This window comes from Apteryx rowi, unplaced genomic scaffold (genome assembly GCF_003343035.1).
Source record: "Apteryx rowi isolate R43461 unplaced genomic scaffold, aptRow1 scaffold_755, whole genome shotgun sequence".
Classification (NCBI taxonomy): Eukaryota; Metazoa; Chordata; class Aves; order Apterygiformes; family Apterygidae; genus Apteryx; species Apteryx rowi.
In genome coordinates, this window is record NW_020451044.1 from 343,923 (window position 1) to 365,331 (window position 21,409).

Here is a 21,409-nt window from a genome sequence, read left to right on the forward strand (position 1 = left end):
GGGAAGACCAGCATCGCAGGCAACATCAATCCTACCTTCTGTATTCTCAGCACACTCTGATGCCCTTTGCTTTTCATTTTCTTAAAAACACACACACAGGCCCTTTGGCCTTTGCTCTCCACTCCATTTGATTCTGATGCAGGAATTCTAGGCCTAGCCCAAAATGCTATTTTTCGGAAGGTGAGCACTGATCATTTATGGATTTATTTTCTAGCAAAGGTCAGTTGCCAGGGAGGAACAGCACAATCCTGGAAGCCCACAGCACTCTCATTTCATAAAAGAAAACAAATTATTTAAAGTCAGGAAGACGTGCAGGTTACCAAGCAGCTCAGGCAGACAGCAAAGGCCTCTCTCCTCCAACTGCAGTGTGCTGAGATGCTTTTTTAGTTCTCAGCTCCATATGCTGCATGGAAACCAGCCTGGAGGAGCACAAAGGGGACAAGAGGAGTATCAGTTACTTGCTCATCTCTCCTAGGGAGTACCCACGACATGTAAACCGGCATTGGACTGCATTATCCACACTGAGTTATGCCCATATAGCATATAACAACTGCCACCTTWTAAGAGCAATGCTGCCAAAGTCTGAGAGCAAAGCAGAGCTGCTGCCACCTTGCCTTGTCCCACAGAGACCCCCGGGGGCCCTGCTGCTCATCTGGCCAGCAGAGTCAGCAGCTCTCCACACTGCACCCCTCTGTCCCTGCAAATTCTGGAGGGCCTCGAGTCTCAGCCTTCCACAGAGCAGATGGAGGATTTGTGCTTTAACACTTTGAGCCAGACTCTTATCAAAGGTGCACAGTGAAAGAACAAGTGGCAACAGATATGAGTCACAAGAAGAATGTTTCATTTAGATACTTAGAAGGGGGGGAAAAAAAAAAAACAACAACAAACAAGCCACAATTCTCCACAGTAAAGGTGGTCAAACATTGAACCAGCAGTCCCAAAGAGACAGCGGAATCTCTATCCCAGAAGATTTTCAAAGCTTTCCTGGGCAAGGCCCTGAGCAACCTGATCTAACTTCAAATTTGACCAAGCTTTAATGGGGTCAGACCACAGACCTTCAAATGTCCCCTCCAATCTAAATGATCCTATGCCTTACTAGACTAGGCCATGATTTGGGACTTTTCCAGATAAGAGAAGACATGAAGTAACAAGATCTAAGGTCTCTTAGGAGATAACACTCTTGGTAAAAAAGTTTTGTTCTGTAAGCATGGTTTAGCTTCACAAAAGAGAAAGGGCACTTCGGTAGTGTCTACAAAAAGGTTTCCATCCTAAAGGGCAGAGGAAGACATGTGGAAAACATGTCCTTAGAGTGTTATGCCCCTAGGGAGAGGAGAGAGGTGGAATTCAGTGGGTACATCACACCACATCCTGGTATTTGCCAGCAAGCTGATGAAGAAGTTTGTTAGATCTTCTCTTGGTCAGAGATTCAAAGTCAGAGATAAAAAACAAACAGGCTGAGAGTAAGTCTGAAATCACTTTATTGAAAAATATTTCATACAAGTACAGTCACTGATGAAAATATTCTAGTGAGATACAACACTGCAGACAGGTTCCTTGTATGTCTCCCTGCACAACTTGTGAGGGTCATCTGCAAACAGCCACTGTCTCTACACGCGCAGCTTTCCAGAGGCATTCGTAGCATCCTGTCATGCCAGTGAGTTTCAGTGCACCGCAGGGAGCAGAGTCTGTCTTTATACTGAATAACATTAAATATGATTCTTTTTTTCCTGTGAGAGGTATGGAAGGTCCCATAGGTCGGCTGACAGTGAGGTTTGCACCATGAGGCACCATTCCCACCTACCCAGCTCATTCAAAACACTGACTGAAAGCCCCTAACAAAGTGCTTTGCCAATAAAAGTCTTAAATTCATAAACAGCATTCTTGAAAAATCATGATAGATTAGAGATCCATACTACAGTACACAACATACTGCTTTTTCCTGCAATACTCCGTGCAGCAAAAGTCCCACACAGTACACAGGCAGAATTTCAAGACAAGCCAGTAGCTCCCTTTAATTCTGCTGTCTTTAGAGCAGCTGCTGAGAACACAGCCACCTCAGTTTTAGGACTTAGAAAGCAAATTGCTGTAAGATGGCAAACTGGATGTTTGTAAGTCAATACCATCACTTCTGAAGACTCTTCAGAAGACAACAAATCATCACATGAATCTCTTGAATAAAAAAACCCCACATATAACACATTGCTGGTGTCATCAGTAAGAAAATACAGTTTAGACTGTGCTTCTATGCTAGTTTTTATTCACAGAGTACCACTTCATGTACCAAAAATTTACCTGCAGCATCTTTCAGTGAATTCTTGTCTAATAAGAACATACAGCTAAGCCACAGGAGCAAATAAAACCACACTGGCTTACTTTGTTTCATCCAAAAACACTGGACAGTGTAAGATGCTGACAGACACAGGGTTGCCAGCTTGCTGTCTGGAAATAATTAACATCAATTGTTCCCCAGTTCTATTTTCAGTAGCCTGGAAGGTGTTACACAGAAGAGCAGTCACTATCTTGCTCCCCACTTTTGCAGCACAAGACTCAAGGCCCCTGCTGCCTTCAGGCACAGCCATGCAGGAAAGGAGCTGAATCCCCTAGGGTTCAAGGTATCCCTGTGTGTGAAGCCTGCTCTGTGCATTTGGTGACTTAATCTTCCCAAATAACTCAGCAAGAGCTTAGTAACTCTGCATAACCTTGGTGAATACCAGGAGTGGGGGCTTCACATTTGAGGGTGTACATATCAGAGACTTGCTTCTCTAACAAAACAGCAGTAACCCACTTAGACACTGTTAGCATGGGAGGGGGCTTTTTTCATTAGGGGGGATTTTTATTTGCTTTCTTTAACAGAGAGCTGGCAACAGCCAGAGCCCCTCCCTGCACAAAGCGTACAAAGTTGTCCCCAGCTAAGGGTCCTAGAGCATAAAGCCCTTTCTCCTGAGTGCATTCATAGGTGAATGGGTCAACATCTATGGGATTCCTCTTGGGATTGACTGGTTGGTCGCAGTCCATTGCCAAGTCAATGCCATTATTTGGCAGAAAGGAAAGGTTGGGGTTTGAGCCAGTGAGAACAAGAGCCATGGAAATCTTATAAACCTTCTGGTAGCCATTCTTGTCTTGAAGGATACATTTCTTGTCCTTGCCAAAGGATAGCACATGATGTTCAGGAAGGCTAACATAGCAGTCATAGGGCCCAGAACAAGCAGCTGACTGTTCTTTCATCATCTGATGGACTTTGTGGTATTCAGGATACATTACTTTGGGGAGCTGGTTAAAGATAAGACCTGGATCATTGACTGTTCTCCGAAAAACATGGATTACTGGAATGCTGCAGTGGTGAGCAAAAAGAATTGCATCAGCAGCTGTCAGACCAGCACCCACAATCAAGACTGGATCTGACATGATGCCAATGCTGTTGTCCTTCACCGCTTCCTCTAGGGCAGAGAGCTGGTGATGGACATAGGAAAGGTTCTCTCCCTTGACCCCAAGCCAAGTGGGACTATCGTATGTTCCTGTAGCTAAGACCACATTTTCCGCATAGATGGAGAACAGTTCCTGATCACCTTTCAGAGTTTTGAAAAATCCATCTACCTTAAAGACCTCCATATTTTCCTCAGTGAAGTTCCAGAGTGAGTCACTTTTCTCCTGCAGATCTTTCTGTGCATGGTTGAAGATGCTCTCTGCACTCACTTTCCTCACAGAGGTCACAACAGTCCCACATCTAAAGTTCTTCTGCAGCCCTTTCTTCATCACATAATGTTGATAATATTGGGCAATGTCTTCCGCTGTGGCTCTATTGTTTCTAAGGCCTCTGTAATACATTACAAACAAAGGTCAAGCAGCAGTTAAGAGCTTAGAATTTCTCCCTCTTCCACTGAATGTATCCTGGAGCCTTCTATCCTGGCACTAACAGAGGAGATTTCTCATCTAGTTTTCTTGTCTGCAGCAAATTTATTCCTGGCCTATAGAGGTAACAGTCAGGTTTGCAGGTTGTTGGACAGAGGCAACATGTCTAACATGAATCCCTTCCCTAAGAACATGGTAACTCATAGCTTCTTCTTGCATGTCCACTTCTATTCCATTTTTATCTCCTGGACTTTTTCAGATTTTAAGTGTCTAACATGTCTCAGAAGCACCTGAGAGATTCCACAGTACCTGTGACTATACTTGTCATTGGGGACAGCAGCAATGGACACACAGACTACCATGTCTTCTCCAAGCATTTTCAGAAGAACTGAACCATCCCCAATGAGTGCTTGAGAAGCAGACGTACTGCAACCAGTACTCCAACTTTATCTCTGCATCTGAATCTCTGAATCACTGCATGCAGAATGGATTTTTGCTGGGGGTCTCTTCCTCTCACTAGAACCATCTGTAACAGATGCATCAAAGGATTGCACTCCACCCCAGGTTCCCAAATAACCTTTAGATGTTTGCAAATAAACAATCACACCACAGATATCTCACCTTCTCTTTTGTCTCAGCCAGTCTTTGAACTGGAGATCTGGGAGTCCCATCCATTCCCCTCTGCTCAGGGTAATCATAGACCCTTCAATAGACTGGAACAAGAAACACAGCTACATTAAATAACTGAAAGTCATTTAAGAATAAGAAAAATGAAATGCTATTTTGTCATGTTCCAATACATCAACTATCATGAAGTCAGTGATTTAATTTGATCCACTGGCATGGATGATTTCAAAAGGAAAAAAGGAATATGTTCATATTTAAGGAAATATAAGTGTCTCACATCCCATCCTGCCCCCCCCCCTTTTTTTTGAGCATCCTTCAGCTCTGTTTAGGACATTTGGCTATCTTTCAACATGCAGACCTAAGCAGTTAGGCTTCAATTCACATACATGCCAGGCACCTCCGGGAGGGTTTCTGCCAAGGACCAAGTGCGGGATGACTCTGTTGGTCTCATGCCACCAAGTGAGGACAGATTCTGCTGTTCCACCAAAGTCTGTGTCTGGACGCAGAAGAGTATCAAACAGAAGAGCCACCGGGCTGTGGGATCGTCCCTCCAAGCCTTCAGACAGATACTCCAAATCCTAAAAGTAGACAGAGCAGATGCTCAAAACGTGTGTCATACCAGGCAGACTACATGAAACTGCTGTACTTCCAATTAGTACTTCTGGTGTTTTGTGAAATTCATCTGTTGGCACATAGCCCCTTTACTGCTTGAAAAACACCTTGAGGATCTCAGCAGCAATGCTGGCACTTTACACATGGGAAATTTGGACAACTTAAGTCTTTTGTTTAAGGCTTGTGCTGCCCATGCGCTTTGAACATTCAAATGAGGTTATCATTTATAAAATACCCCTGGGATACTTCACTATGGGGTCATAATGAAGGCTTTTTTCCTGCTTAAAAAAAAAAGCTTTTTTTTTTAAATACAAACCTGGTCCAAAATGGAGACATCTGGTGCCTCTTCCAGTTTCCTCTGCAGAATGGAATGAGGATGAAGAGAGTCTCTTTTGAAGTAAGGGACATAGCCTGACAGCAGATAGGACAGACAGATTCCTGAAGGTCCATTCCCTAAACAGAGAGATGGAAAAGAAGATTTTATACTCCTGCAGATGGAACAGCCCTTGGAGAAGTATTTTGAATAACCAGACCAATTCAAAGGTTAAGACACCACTGCAGATACAGGAGACTTTCTATTGCCAGYGTACCCACTGGCCTGTTGGATGGAGTCGGGGAAGGAATCTTATTCTCATGTTCCCCCTTSTACTCCTCAGTTGTGTCTATTTGCATTGTGAGCTCCTCAGAATTTGCTGAAAAGACATTGGCTTAAACAAGCCAGAGGTTAACCTCACCTGAGGCTTGAAGTCACTAGCCTGATGATTAATTACATAGCTGCTCACTAACTTCTTGCTTTTGGCTCTGAAGACAGTTCTCCTTCTCCCCATCTGTTTCATTGTTACTGTTTCTTTCCTTTTATTCGTTGGGAGGAGACAGCTGTGGTCAGTTTAAAAGTTTCAAAACTGGTAACGTGCTGACTGGGGGCCTCAGCTCTGCTGGACATGCATGTCACCTGTGCAGGGTAGTTCGCTGGGTACAGGATGCAGAGTAAATCCAGAGAACAGAGTGACCAGAGACGATAGGGAACAGCTCTGCTCTGTATACTTTCAATAAGGAATCCCTTATAATAAGGGCTCTCTAGCAAGACTAGCTTTGGCTGGTGGCTCTGGAGGACCTTGGAACTAGCCCCACAGTGGTTTGCAAGCAGTGAGTTACAAAAAGACGCGTCTCTGCCACGCTAAGACAATCCCTCAGAATACAGCACTTTGAGCAAATCTCTGGATGGCTAAGCTTGTCCAGCTGACCACCCAAAAGCCAGCCAAAAGACTTGATATATGTGACTCCAGAGTGCAGTGAGAGTAGCCTGTGGAAAATTTTCACATGGCTGCTCTCCAGTATGTTTAATATTTTACAGCGTCTGCATAACTAGCTGTCAGCCTCTCTGGCCCAGAGCTCGGCTGCTCACTAGTATGTGACTAACCACAATTACATAATGCAGTGACGATGCAGGGCAGGAGAACCAAAGTGACACAGCAGCCGTGTTGACACAGTGTCCGTGTTGCGTGCCACAGCCACTGGAGCAAAGGCCGCTTCTGGGGCATTTGAGAGAGAGGGAGGTTTGGGCTGGAAAACTCATGGTGAGCTGAGTTATGCTAAGGGCAGCTACCCTCCACAGCTGGAGCCAAAATCAGCTTGACCCTGGGTGGCAATAGGTGGCTGCTGGTTAGTGCTTGGAATATGCCACTTGCAGGAAAGTTACCATCCAAAACCAAGCAGCAGTGGAAATTAAAAGCAAACTACATTGCAGCTATGGTAGAATATAATATGGTCTCAACTTGCTCCTTTGCTTTAGGATGCACAAGGAAGTTTGAGTTAAATTCACAACACACTACAATGCACAGAGGATTTACCGTCCAAGCCACAGCTAAGGTCTCCAGAAATCAGGCCTGGGGAAGCAGCTGGAATCTGCTAGACATGTTCAGGTGCAATGAAACACCTGAGCTGCTTCAGCTCTCAACAGCCTACCCACAGCATGCATCTTCACACTGGTGCTCCAGAGGCTTTAGTGATGTCTCCACACTTGGTCCCCATAGAGGCACACCTGGGATCTACCAAAATATCCTCTTTGCCTGCTGCAAAAGGCTTCCACAACTGGGCAGCAGAAAGTCACCCTCAGAATTCAATCCACAGGCAGTAGTGTCCCTGTGAAACTTGCTGTCAGCAACGATTAACTGTGATTTATGTGCTGCACAAACTTTGGACTAGCTCAGGGGCTACCGATGACATGACAGATAAGGCAGGAACCCAGGTCTACAAGGCATTTAAGCATAGGCTCAGAGGAAAAGAGTGAAATGCCTGTGCTCCAGCACAGCTCGTCAGTCGCAGAGGGGAAGGCACTCACATCACCACTCAATTCTTGCTCCAAGAATCACCCCACATTACAAAGCTCCTCTCTCAAGGGACACAGGACAGTTAATGCATTAATTTCTGAAACAGTGAAAAATAAAAAGCCACAGTTCTTTACCAAAGCTATTAACTTCTGTATAAAAGCAGTGTAGCTGATTTGCACATGCCAAGAGATTTCTGAAGTATTTAAAGGATCTATAAAAAAATTCCCAGAAACTTCAACAGCATCTGGATCACTTCCCAAACCACACATGATGAGGGAAAAAGATCACACGCACCAATTCAAGCACTGCAGAAAAATCAACTTGTTTAGTGATTTTCTCAGTGAAATAGTTTCAAACCCTTTTAAGCGCCTGACGGGGAAAAAAAACAGGCCCAGCTGACCTGATGTCTAGAAGGTTACCATTTTTGTTAGTGAAAAGCAGGCATGCGTTTCAGTTTGTCAAACACCTGGTTCCTTACTTGCCACCACTCCATTCGTACCAGCACTAGAGAAAGTCTCACTGTCAGGGAAAGGGGGCAGGAACAATGACCAGGACAATTCTGGTCTTAAGACGTGGAACAAAAAAGATGGCAAGTCCAAAGCAAAAACGGCACTAGAGAACACAACTACACTGTCAAAAGAAAACTTACCTATAATCACTACAGGAAGTGGCTTAAACTCGCTCCTGTTTTGGTGTTTGTTCAACACCGAATACATCTTTCTGTCTGAAAGCATTTAGGTCCTGGAGTCTACCTGTTAAAACAAAGAAATATTAAACTATTGGCTTTTCTGACAAAAGCCATGACTTGCTATAGCCCACAGAACAGGGCTGATCCAGAGTATTATCCTTGTATTGCACACCACTTTACACTTGCACACTCGGGACAGGCCCACTACTTTTTTTCTTTTCCTTCTTAGAAGCTGAAAGTTGATTCCCTGATTATATCACAAAAAAAGGCAAAGGACCCTTATCTTTCTCCTCCACACACAAATTTCAGTCCACCCAGAACAGCTGGCAAATTCAGTAACCATGAACCCTCTAACTATAACAGCTGAAATGGTGCAGCTTGTTAATGAAAGCTTCACTTTTGCTTATACTGAGTAGAACAATGTTGTTATGCAATTATCATGAACTTTTGTATGAATGGAGGTCTTGCAAACACCCCTTCCTGAATGTTTCATAGTTTTTAAAGCAACCTGTGCATTCACTGAGAAGTAGAGCAAGCATCACCTAAAGCTTCTGCCCGAAGGATGGAAATGTTTGGGTTGCATTTTCAAATACATGCCATGGCATTGCTAGAGGTTTTTGAGAAATGAAGAGCTAGTTCACTTTCTGAACCTAGGGATGCCTTCTTTGCCTTCCAGAAAATACAGAGTTCTGGGTTTGAACTAGTAAATGACAACAAATCTTTATTAAAAAGTAACAAAAATATAATCTTGGAGACTAAGGTGTCATTGGGAGAGTGGAATCTACACACCTCATCTCATTTTGTCATGCACATGCCCTAATTCAATGAACAGTGAATCAAAATTTCTTGCCCTTCCTGCAGGAACCACAGCACCTTAAATAAGTGCTTTTTTATTTTTCCAGGGAATTCAACTACACCATCATGGCTGCTAATCCAGAGAAGTCAGTGTTATTTTTATCACAGTAAAAGTGATTTTTTCAAAATTCAACATAAACTAAGTTATTCTACACAAAATAGTCTTTTTCTGAAAACTTTATATTTGTTTTGAAAAACCAAGTCCAAACCCACTGAATGGCATTACTCTGTTCAGCAGAAGATGCTCTCCACATCCTTTTAAAGTGCAGAAAGATCATGGGCAAGCACATTGCGCACTCAAAGGTTTGGCACATCACTGCCTTTGACACAAGCATTGCAGCAAATTTCATCCTGCGAGTGCAAAGCTCCCCTTAAAACTTGTCTTTTACTACACCAACAGCTACAGTAATGCAGTAAGGCACTGGTGTTTGAATGAGCAACCACAAAACCACAGCTGAGTTTAGGATTTGCAGAATTTCAGGCTTCAAAAGGAGTCATGTGAGCGGGTTAGCCTTCAAGGATGTAGCTATGCTTGYACGCCCTGAGATATGGCCATCTCTGGCCTAGACTGTGGTAGCTATTCTAAGAGGCTTGGATTCACCCAAGWAGAGAGACACATCATAAGGCCTCCATGTGGGACTCAAAACTAGCAGCTTTGGCTGAAGTTTGGTACCACAGTTTAACACCTACTGGTCACTTACTACCACTTAAATAAGCATTAGACTAAGACATTCTCTCATGTCCTGTCTGAAAGGGCAAGAACCACATAGAAAACATGGGTTAAGAAACAGTCATGCTTTCTAATTTAAGCCATTTTAGGCATCTAGCTTTAAAGAGAGCAGGATCCTGAGGAACTATGTAGGAACTGTTGGTTCACAGCTTAGCTGTGACCCAGAGGACCAAAGATTGATGCATACATGAATACTTCCTCATGTTATGTCCACACTGAGGCACCCATCTGCCCCTTGAGGTGTATTTAACCCAACCACTGTAGCCACCCACATATTTCCTCAGCCTGTTGGGTAGATTCTGCCACAGGAACCAAACCCCACACTACCATCGGTGGGTTGTTGTGTAAGTTTATCCCCAAATAATTTTCTACCACAAAGGTCCACTGGTGCAATTGGAAGAGTTCAGCACTAGCAACGGGGATGGCCTGAGAGACCAGAGAAACAGCTCACCAGTCTGATCAGGAAGATACTCGCTCAAACCAGCCTCAATCGCAATACGTATCTGAAGGTTAGCAGGGGTTTCTTCTCCATGGTAACAAACCATTCCCTCCTCCACGGCTGTACTACACAACAAGCCAAGTTCTTGTTAACGTTTCCTAATACAGAGTGCACACCTTTTATCTCTGTGAAAATACTGGGAGTCTGAAAATGTGAAGCAAGATCCCTGGAAGGGAGCAATGCAGGTTTCTGCTCTGTAGCAGTCTGCAGCAGCATGCACAGAGACTGTATGTGCTCTGTAGACAGCGGTAACCCAGCAACGTTCATGGGATTTTTGCTGGGAGCAAGGACTGCTGAACCAACCCAGTACGGCACATGGCAACCGTTCCAGGGGAGCAGCAAAGCCAGTGTATATATAATGATGAGCCTGCAAGTCCGTTTGCAAGATCTGGGCACAAAATCTTGCTGTCCTGTGCCAGAGTTTCTACAGGGGACCTGAAGGGGACAAAAACAGACACAAGACTGTAAAAGTCAGCCTTGCAGTCCTGTCTGCTTCAAAGGGAGCTTGCCTTGGCTCCTAGCCATTGCACTGTCACCCAACCCACCGCGAGCAGCGCAAAGCAGCAGCCTCAGTGATAAGTCTCCTCATTTCACGCTGCACCTCCATTCAGTATCTTTTGATATGTGAAAAAGGAATGTTTGCTGGAATTAAGCCAAACCTTTAAGGCTAGAGTACAATTGCTGATTTGGCAAGCATTCCTCAATCCATGTATGTACATGACCGTTTTTAGCTGTAGTTTTATCCAAGATCTGGGTTCACAAAACCTCATTAGGCCCATTTTAGTGCTACACACTTTGTTCCCCAAAGTTTTGACACTGGACAATCCTATCAACACAAAATTAACTATCAAAGCAGTTTGTTCATCCCAGCATGTCTCTATATATAAGAAGTCCCTTCCACATCCTAGACTTGCCATCTTTATGGTTTACAGTTACTAATTATATTTTTTTAGCAGAAAATGAATCAGATGCTGAACCTGGTTAGAGCTATTCCCAACCTGTAGACTAGGTGTGTGACTTGCAGTGGGCAAAACTGTGCTTGGAGCATCAAGGCAGCTGAATTTTCAGGCCAAATGTTCATTTTTCCTGCCATGAGAAGTAAAGGTGGGGGGGTTTTTTGCTTGTTGTTTGTTTGTTTTGATTTTTGGCAGTCTCAGAATCAAGAGACACACATACCTCAATAGCCCATACAGCCAATTCACTGTAGCAAATGAATCCGTTCCTGCAGAGGCTACTGGAAAGCACACAGGACACCGGAGTTCACTTCAAATCTACACAGAGCTATTTAACTAACTCGGCAAGAAAAAGAAAAGCCTGAGCTAACAAACAAGGCTGCCCTTCCCACTTTCCCTTTGGGGAGAGCAGGCTGCTGGGCACTTGCATCTAACCAGTTCAGTGACCCCGCTCACTGTTCTGGCTCCTGCTTTAGGCTTTCTACTTTAAATGGGGGTCTCTTTCCTCCTCTTCATTCGGGAACATGCTGCAAGTTCCAGAATTCATCTCCTCGCTGCTTCCACTGCCGATGGAACATTACATAATTGCTCTGGCTCGAAGCAGCAGCCAGCTTATCATCCTGGGCCAAAYTCTGCACACCTCACAGACACAGCCTCACACCTAGCGGGCCCGCAACTCCCACGAAGCAGGTCAGCGTGGCCCCTAGCAGTTCCAGGCTGCACGACTGAAACAAGTTTTAAGCGAGCAAAAGAAAAAGGCAAAGATGTGTTAGCGAGACAACAAAATTAGAATATCTTTAGTAAGAGAAAGGCCAAATTACATCAGCCACATGCAAATAGCTCTCCCTACAACATCAATGGGACTTCTGCTCGAGTAAGGGCTGCTAAGCGAGGCCTGTACAGCACGTGGAGAGAGTTCAAAAGAGCAGTGCAGCGAGCATACAAGGAAGAGGAGCCTGAGGGTGCTTCTGTGACACTCGGGGTTAACAAGAACAGTAACAGAAACGCAACAGCTTCCTTCAGCTTCATTTCTTCATCCCCCCCATTCATTTCAGAAGCAGCTATTTAAGAAGATATTTAGTTTCATTCATTAGGACTTTAAGAAACACATCCCACCAGCTTTTATACTTTCCTACAAGTTTAAGGAGTTCTTTCCCCCACCAGCACAATCAGTCTTACATACGAGTCCAGTTACCCCACAGACAAAGTACGTGGAAGCCATTCAACTTTGTGGTACATACAGATACATCGTTCTAAAAGCCTTCCTGTGATCTTGCAGAAAGCAGCATGTTCCAATATGCCACACAGAGAGAGCTATAGAGCTCTCTGCATTCACTTACAGTCACCTTACCTTTTCAGCAGCAGATCTGATGAGAAGAAACAAGATCTTTATGAAAACGCCTGCACAGTCAAGAAAAACAGCCAAAATACCAGCCCTGAATCCTGTCTCTGCTCTAAGACAGCTGTTTAAATATAGTAKGCTACCAGCTCTAAGTGAAGAGAGGTGGAGCTGAAATGAATGTAGGTGGAGCTAGAAAAATACTTATAAGCATGAGTCAGCAGGAAGATTRTTTCCCAGCTTGTGAATGAATGATGTAGAGTAACTTTCCTGAGCGATGTTCAGCTGAGTACAGGACCTGTGCGTGGCAGAAGTCCAGCATTGAACTAATCTGTTCTTTTCCACTTGTTACCTTCAGGGCAAATTAAACCCGAGACTTCACAAAATACAATGCTTCCTGCAGTAGAACTGAATTTTTCCTCTGATTTAAAAGGAAAGCTGCTACAGTGATAACTGCAGATATGAATAAGAGTGAAGGGATAGAATGGTATAGTTGCTTTAAAACTGATAATCTTTTTGGCCACAAATGGAAAGGAAATTCATGTCCACTTTCCTTCCTTTGGATAGTATTTTGACTTTTAGTTTCATCTCTCATTAAAAAACAGCTAACACACATGGGGACAGCACACATGAGACATGTGACACTGCCAGCAGGGTTGTCTTCTCTCCTGTGTCTGCAGAGGTCCTCAGGCAGACTGCTGCACAGGGGAACAGTGAAGTCATAGCCCCCAGGCACTACTGCATTGTCAGGTGAATCAAATTCAAGAGGATTAAATAGCACAGTATGCAAAATTCTTGCTCCCTCAATCCCTTCTGATTTCCGGTTCTCAGGTATTTGATATAGTACATTTCATATACCAGGCTTAATCTGTTATTGGCTGTAATATCCTGCATACAAAGTTAGCCTCATCATCATCTTTTGGGAAATCAATGCTATATACTGACAATCTTCAGTTTTCCATAGCACTGTTTGTCTTTGGTTTGTGTTTAATTCCACAGGAAAAATCAGCAGCCAGCTGCTGACAAGACCAGGATTAGAACTCCCTGACTGGACACATAGGAGACTTTGCTATAAAAATGTGATGAGGTAAAATCCAGATCCGAACAACAACTTTGAAAGCAAAACAGAATTGTTTAAGCTCCTCTGGGTCAAAGAAAACAAGTTTAGAGTCTAGATCTTATTTGGAGGCTCCCCAAGTGTCAGTGGTTCTTAAAAAAAAAGTCAGATTGCACTTAGCTTGCTCTACACAGTATTAATACTGGAGCTCTTCACAGGCTTATTCAAAACATACTAAGCTTATGTATGTTAAGTAAATACATATGGGAGTTGTTTATTCAGCATATAAGAGCATCTTCTGCTCTTGGTCTTCCTACCATAACCTCTTCTATATGGAAACCTCTAACATGATTTTTTTTTGCTGTAATCATGGGATGTTTGCTTTAATTCCAAGAAATTTGTCCTTATATAGCATAGTTACAGTGGGTCTAAAAATATAGCATTGTTGTATTTATTTTTCTTCAGTGAGATAAAGCCTTGCAAACCTGTTGCATGCAAGTTAAGCGAATGCGATTGTTTCACAAGTAAAACTTACTACAGCATAATAGGATTGTCATTCAAGGGATTTTATTCAATTCAATGGAATAATCCATTTAAACAATCTCCATCAAGTCTGCTAAAACTAAAGTGCTCTTAAATGTAATAAGTTTCCAGGGGATGTATGCAGTTCAGTTTAAGCAGTAAGTGCTGCACATCTTTATCTCTGAGGCCATTTATTTTGAAAGTAAGATCCCCAGGGCATCAGGAGGACTGCTGATACTCAGTTAAGATGCATACTTTCAACAATCTGATATCAAAGATGAAAACAGCCCGTGAGAAGGAATCCTGTGCTCTCAAGACCCACATCAAAGTAGCATACTGCCTAATCTATTTTAATTCCATAAGAATCGGATGTTCTAATAAATACGAAGCCATTGTTTCACTTAAAGCTTCAACTAGCAGTGATCCCTCTGGAAATCTGACTCAGTAAATATGTCAGACTGAGTATTTTTTTTTAGATCTCTTCCAAGTTGCCTGGGCCTATATCCAAGGTAGGGAGGACTTGGAGCATTCACACAGTCATCCTGATTCTTTGACAGGAGCAAAGGCTTTTACATGTATTATCCAAATATATATTTATTGTCAGGTAACAGATGTTATCAGTATCACTCAAGACAAATTAAGCTTTCAGAGAAACTATGGCATTTGTTTAGTTAGGTGATTTAAAGCTGCCCTCTTATTATGTTTTTCAAAAACTATCTTTAATACAATGCAGTATTGCATGTCAAATATTTAAGAAAAAAGATGCTCAAGTCAATACTTGCCTGTGGCACAGACACAAGAGGAAACCATATGATGGTTTGGCAGGCTTTATAAGCAGTAAAATCAGGAATACTTTGTGTGCACATCTGCAGAAATAAAATTGTCTTCTATGTACAAAATGAGGCAATATTAATTATTAATATTACCTCTGCAAATAAGGTCAAAACCACAAGCTCTACCTTTTTTGTAGTCAGTATAAATCTTAACAGGAAGATGTTCAAATATGACAATATCTCACTGCCCCTTATTTGCTTGCATAATAGGACTATTGAATCTAGCAATTTGGGGGGCTTGTTATTGATATCCTAACATACACACCACACTGGGTATATCTTAATTTTACTCTGATCTGTTTCCCCTTGCGTGCCATGTCTAGAAATAAATAACTCAGCCTAGCATGCTTTGTCTGTCTGCTCAAACTTTCCAGGAGAGGAAGTAATTGCATAATCTACATTTGGCCTGGCAGTCAGCCTTCTGACCTACAAACTTACATGATCCACTTCCAATAAGTCAGGAAGAAAAGGTAAGTAGTATCATTCAGATTAATAAGGGCTCAAGGAGAAAGTTTATATACAGGTTTCAGCAGGATTTTGCATTATCTCTATTCACAGCTGTCTGAGGATGCATTTAACCAACAGTTCCAACTCCTTTCTTTGCACAAACTGACAAAAACATGTTTATTGTGGAACAGATTTAAGTTTCTTTAGAGGGCTTCAGAGTTTTCCAGGAAAAAAAAATCTCTACCAAACCACTAGTTTATAGGCTCAATGAGGTGTATTGCAGTATATTCCAGCTGGGATCTGAGGAATCCACAAAGCTCTGAATGGCAGGGTACAAGTAGATTTATCAGACTTAAGCAAACTGTCAATAAAGCAAATGATTTGCAAAGGTTTCTCCTCTGTTCTTTAAATTTTTTCCTTTTAAAAAAATAAAATAACAGTAAAACTTAGCCTCTGATGGACAATATCCAGAAAAGATATTAATCCAAATTAGCAAGAAGACACAGTGATCTAGCAAGAGCAATATAATACTTACACAGCAGTTCCCAAAGAGCTTGTTTATTAAAAAAAGTTGTTTATGGGAAAAAAGGAGGACCCACGACAATGAGGGCTGCCTTCAGACAATGCAGAGGATCACTTCTACCTTCATCTGTACTGGTAGAAATACAGGGCACAAAGGTAGAGGGCTACATTTGCCATTGTATGAATAACCCTTGCACACTATGTAGTAGTAGCTAGGCAAATCGTCCCCATCACTACATGGGGAGAATTCACCACACTGCAGTTGGGACTCATGCAACTTGAAGGTTTTGGCCTGCAGGAAAAAGGGGTGGACTTCACTGGTAATCATTCATTTCACCTTCAAGTTATACTCTGCAGTTTACAGTATTGACAGCCCAGATGCATTTGTTGCCAGGGTCAATTTGTTTCCCTTCTGGTCAGCCATGACCTACATCTCAGAACTCAAACAAGCAAATGTTGTGTTTGCCCAAGGTAATGCTGCAGAATGTGCCAGAAAGAGGCATAGCACTGTTCAGGAGGAACACTTTGCACCTAAACTACCCCGTGAGGCAAGAAATTTCCTTGTTATCAAGTGACTTGACATCTCAGGTCACTGAGGAGTTATAGCACCCATGTCCTATTCATGAAACCTGCCAGACAGCCCTGATTCTGCTGTCTTCTGATTTGGAGGAACTTCAGGAACAACACATGTCTGCTGTCAGAAGTCATTGTTGCTACCTCTGCTGTTGACAACTCATGGCAGGACACTTATTACAGTACCTCTCTAGCATCCACCCTTCCCTCTAGCCAGGCTTACCGTGTGCTATCACTGTGCTAAATCATGGCACGCTACATTGTTTCACACATTAGAACTTCACGTTCTGCTGGTTTTTAATAATTAGAGGAATACTCCCAACATGATCCTCTGTGGGCCAAAACAGCACTTTGATGCTTCAGTGTTTCATTCAATTCCAGTAAAAAAAAATAAAGTCCTGCATGTTTTTTGTCTAAGGGAACTTTATAAATGTGGATCATATAGTCTAATGCAAAACCTCAAGATGAAGCACTTAGAAGACCTGACCAAATATTTTGATCCCATGTGATCTCAGCAGTACATAAAATCCAGCTTCAGACCACTGCTGCCAGAGGCATCCCCTCCTTTTCACACAGGAAAGTTTCCATTTATGAAACTGTATGTTAACTTATTACTCAAAACTTGCACCTACTTGTTTAATGAAAATAATGGTTTGACATTGATGCTGGAAACTTTTTTGACAGCATCCTTGACCAAACAGAACTCACATTTGGCACCATTAACACAATCCTCAACCAAAAAACAAAACAAAAACATGCTCCCTACATATGTTCTGGCACCTTCTGAAGCAGAAAAGACAAGCTGTGGCCACATCACCTATGCCAGCAGCTGGGTCTCTGAAGTACACGACCTGCTGTGCTAAATGAATGAGTTAAAGGAGCTATAGGGAAGCCCAGGGAGTTGCTAGGCTTGACAGAAGCAGCAGCTCAGGAAACTCTGAAAGTGTGAGACCCAGCTCCTGCTCCAAGTTATACTTATGACTTCCTACATGTGTTTGTGCATTCACATGGCTTCCTTTTAGGAAAAATTTGGCACTGAGCTTGTGTCCTATTTTCCTGTGACCCTGCCAAGGCCATATCTGTCCAAGGTTCATACTTCTCTTTGCAGTATTTAGGTAGTTGGGTCCAAGAGGGGAGAAAAAGGTTCACTCCACCCACTTGTTATTCAAAGAGACATTGACCTCCCAGTCAGATAAATAACTCAAATGGTTTTGTCCTAGTGCCTTTGTGAGTTGTTTGAGGAAGAAAAGTTGTTCCCCACCCTCAACTCATTACCTTGCAATCATCTTCTCCCTGGCTGTTCTCAGAGGGTGGTCTTCCTTTGCTGTGGTCTCAATTTACATTCCCAGTCTTCATTGTCCAGAGGCATCAACCACTTTCACCACTGCATCTTGAAAACATTTGCAAAAGAAAGCTTGGTGAAGGCAGCACAGATAATGCTGTTAAGTCAGAATCAATCATACTGCGCAGGAAGGCTCTGGAGCACCACTGTCTGCATTCATGTGGTCATATCTTTGGCTACTCTGCAGCAACACCTGGCAGAGGCACTCTAGTGCATACTAAGAACGCCTTCTTGGGAGATTTCACACATCTTCTCTACCCAGGCCCACTAAGAAGCAGTAATGGAGGGCATGTTTGCAGAGCTCTAGCTACTCTGCATAAGCATCCCAAGAAAGATGTTCTTAGCATGTACAAAGTAGCCCACTGTGCTGCAAAACAGCAGTGGATATCTTGCAAAACTAAAGTCACTCCAAGTTCCCATACAAGTATCCACACAGAGAACAAGTGCAGAGTAGAGGTACAGCCCCAGGCAGGTAGGCCTGTGTCCTCAGATCACAGCATACAGGGATGAGAGTCAAATCCAGTGTGCTTTGTACTTCCCTGCRCATCTGCTCCCTTTCAGAAACTGATAGGATGCAAAGAGGTGCTGTCCTTTGACTCAAGGGACTACAGCCACGCTCAGTCATACTTGCATCCCGGAAGAACTGGGACTTTGTGGACTCATTGCCCTCAGAATGCAACGTGCAGAGGAAAGCTCAGGTCACGTGCGCTGCACTCAGACCTCCATGATCTCACCATTCATGTGGTTTGGGGAAAAAAGTAAACACAGGCACTTTCACTTCAAACAAACTGCAGCTATGACCTAGTCAAAGATTAAACTGCAAATGAAGCTGGTAGAGAATTTCCTGCTTATCTTAACATCAATATATTTATAAATATTTACATGAGTTCAGGGTAGCAAGTTCTACTTGTGAAAACACAGCCTTTATTTTCTGCAATCCTATAGTCAGTGTCCAGTTATGTTCTTTCTTTCTATAGAGGCATTTGGCAACTGATAATTTAATAACTGCAGTATCACATAATGACCCGCTGGCCCCAAAGCGGAACTAACCCCAAATCAAACTTACGGTTTCTTGACTGAAATAACCCAATTAATCAGTACCTCCTTCTTGAAGGATACTTTTAACTGTGGGCACTGGGAATCTTTTCTGCCCATATTTTATCGCAAAGCAAAAAAGTGATTTTCAAATAAGAGTGGGTAATTCAAACCTGTAAAAGGAGCGTGTCATGAAATGAGCTTGCTTAACTCAGTGCCACAGAAGTTCATGAACAAAAGAGCTGCAAAAAGTCTTAGGAGGTTCTTGGATTCCTTTCCTTGCCACAGCTCAAACTATTCCTGCAGCTTTAACCTTGCCTTAAAAAGATTAAGAAATTTCTTCACTTTACTTTATCAAGATTGAGAATTTAGTAGCATTCCTGAAAGGCTTAGAAATGTGCACAGCTTAGGGCACCTAGAGCTAATATAGCCAACATCATAGATTACTCAAAGAAAAATTAGCATTTCTGCAGCAGAACACAATAGTCTTTAGCTGTGGGAGATTAGAAAGGGACTGTTTGAGTTATCCCACAACTGCCTACCCTCAGGGTTTACTTTCATCTTCCTCTGAAGCAGCTGATACTAGCTATCAGAGGTAGATGCTGGTCAGATCCAGTTCACCAGTTTGATGTTCCTGACCTGCAGCATTTTCCTTCTTCTGTAACTCTTAAAGTCTCTGGAAAATTCTAAGATTTCACCTATAAATCCCATTCCTCCAAACAGGGCTTTGGTGCACACTGAAAGGTCAGCTGAAGCAAAGTATTCAAGTTAATAAACTTTTTCTTTGACCCCAAATTCCTTCTCACTGTAGCACCACTTGCTGCAATTCTGTCAGGAGCAAAATTTAAAGTTCACAGGGACAGTTCAGCATAAAACTGGATAAACCAGTATCTTTCCAAAGAGAATCTTATCTCTTAGTCACAGTATAACAGTAATACATTAAAGTGTAACAGAAATATTTCACAGGTCAAGGTTTCTCATCTAATTGAGAGCTGTTTCTAGGCTAGTTTAAGGAGGCTGCAACATGAAAGGAGCTGCCATATGTTGTAAAATAAAATCCCCTATTTTGAAATACAGGCATATTCTGGAGTCATTTTTGTGGTTTAGAAACATAYAAAATAACCACTCTGAACTCTGATGAGATTTGGCATAGTGCATTTGCGGGGAAAAAAGAGGCAGGATTTCTGCACAAGAATAAAGCCATTCAGTAACAAACTCCCTAATGCATTTGTTTTAGAAATACCTAAAGTGATTTGTGTAATTCCTCATTTAGCTGACAAAGACATCCATTTCTCCACATGCAGTCAAAGACCAAAGCTGAGCATAGGTCAATGAGAAATCAAATGTGAGATGCTGCTATAGTGAGAATCGCCTTTCAGTATATCTATTCAGCATCTAGCAGAATAAGATTAAACCCCCTGAGGATCTGGTTCAGTACCAAAGATAGCAGTTGCACTAAAAACCAAAAGGTTGTGATGTGAAACAGCTTAAGTTGCTTTTTGGGAGAAATTTCACCAAAAGTGTGCCTACTGTGCTCCCCCCAGCTATTTTACCAAAAACTTACTATTCAGATCTACTTTTTTGCTGGAATGCCATTGTTTTTGCTTTAAGTGTGCTTTATTTTTATCTACCAAACAGCAGTTCTCTAGCTATTTCTAAACTAGAGATGAGAGACTATAGGTTAGCACTATGCCTGTGCCAATAATGATCCTATTGAGAGAAATAACTTGCTTATTTATGATCCACTCATTTTTTGGCAGCTCTCAGACCAGTTGCATACCCCAATTTTCCTGTCTATAGAGAAGCTGTCCCAAGCAGGGATGAAAAGGAGGTGGTGTTTCTGGTTCCCTGGTCAATATTGGTCTCTATTGTGAAAATGCTAAGTTTGACTCATCAGGCAAAACCTCTTCCAAAGAGCCTGAGGCCAGCAATAGCAAGTGACCCTTTACTTCAAGGCTGAAGCCATGTGGCTGAGCTGTGGCAATGGAGTACCTGACTGTTCATCAGTCCAGACTGACACATGCTCAGCAGGGCAGAACAGTGCAGCACCAAGGTGACCAGAAGCACAGGCTATCTCCAATACCAGGTCCCAGGGAGCTCTGACCAATGGGTTATCTAAAGCCTTCTCTTGCACCCCAGCCACTCTGAAGGTTAACACTCAAGGCTATTACCAGCAATAACTGCAGGGCAGAATTACTCTGCCATGTAATGGAGAGCTTACAGACTCTCCGCTGTCTCGGTTAGCTGTGTCTGGATGCATGCTTGAGTTGCTGCATGATGCAGCTAGAGCTCACTGTATCTGCAATGCCTGTAGAGGCACGACCATAAGACTGACCAGTCTGATTGACAGGGTCTGCCCAGCCTGGTGTCCTGACCTCAGCAGTGGCTGTTAGCAGACACCCACAAAAGAGAACGAACAGAACAAGTGTGACACTTGTCTGCATCTTCCCCTGTCTCCAGCCTTTTGCAGCTGAGGGAACTTGCCAAAACCTGATGAGGTTTGCGCAGTTAATAGCACCTTCCTTCTGTTTGTTTTGACTTGGGTCCCTAGTAATTTCATGGTGGGTCCCTAGTAATTTCATGGTGGGTCCCTAGT

General features: G+C 42.8%; 1 protein-coding gene and 1 long non-coding RNA gene across 4 annotated transcripts in view; one reads left to right on the plus strand and one right to left on the minus strand.

Moving 5' to 3' along the window:
- Positions 1-1,460: 1,460 nt before the first annotated feature.
- On the minus strand, positions 1,461-12,634 carry OSGIN1 (oxidative stress induced growth inhibitor 1). Its single transcript, XM_026088167.1, has 6 exons — positions 12,495-12,634; positions 8,068-8,170; positions 5,405-5,541; positions 4,863-5,054; positions 4,471-4,562; positions 1,461-3,814 (listed from the first exon to the last, which is right to left on the minus strand). The coding sequence occupies exons 2-6, from the start codon at positions 8,150-8,152 to the stop codon at positions 2,821-2,823; spliced, it is 1,500 nt and encodes a 499-aa protein (XP_025943952.1). The 5' UTR covers positions 8,153-8,170; positions 12,495-12,634; the 3' UTR covers positions 1,461-2,820.
- Positions 12,635-13,196: 562 nt separating this feature from the next.
- Positions 13,197-21,409, plus strand: part of LOC112976687 — a 15,057-nt gene continuing 6,844 nt past the window's right edge. For 2 of the 3 annotated variants that reach the window (XR_003257117.1, XR_003257115.1), the window contains exons 1-3: positions 13,197-13,313; positions 13,482-13,569; positions 15,269-15,364. This is a non-coding gene — a long non-coding RNA (uncharacterized LOC112976687). Of the gene's footprint in view, positions 13,314-13,481; positions 13,570-15,268; positions 15,365-15,452; positions 15,692-21,409 lie in introns of those variants that run through there. The other variant, XR_003257116.1, reaches the window with a different exon arrangement.

Excerpts from the sequence above, each read along its gene's own strand:
- OSGIN1 (XM_026088167.1), bottom strand. The coding sequence starts at position 8,152 with ATGCTTTCAGACAGAAAGATGTATTCGGTGTTGAACAAACACCAAAAC. Across the intron at positions 5,542-8,067 it reads ACTTCCTGTAGTGATTATAG|GGAATGGACCTTCAGGAATC; the intron begins GTAAGTTTTCTT and ends CTCTCTGTTTAG. Across the intron at positions 5,055-5,404 it reads ATGTCTCCATTTTGGACCAG|GATTTGGAGTATCTGTCTGA; the intron begins GTTTGTATTTAA and ends GTCTACTTTTAG.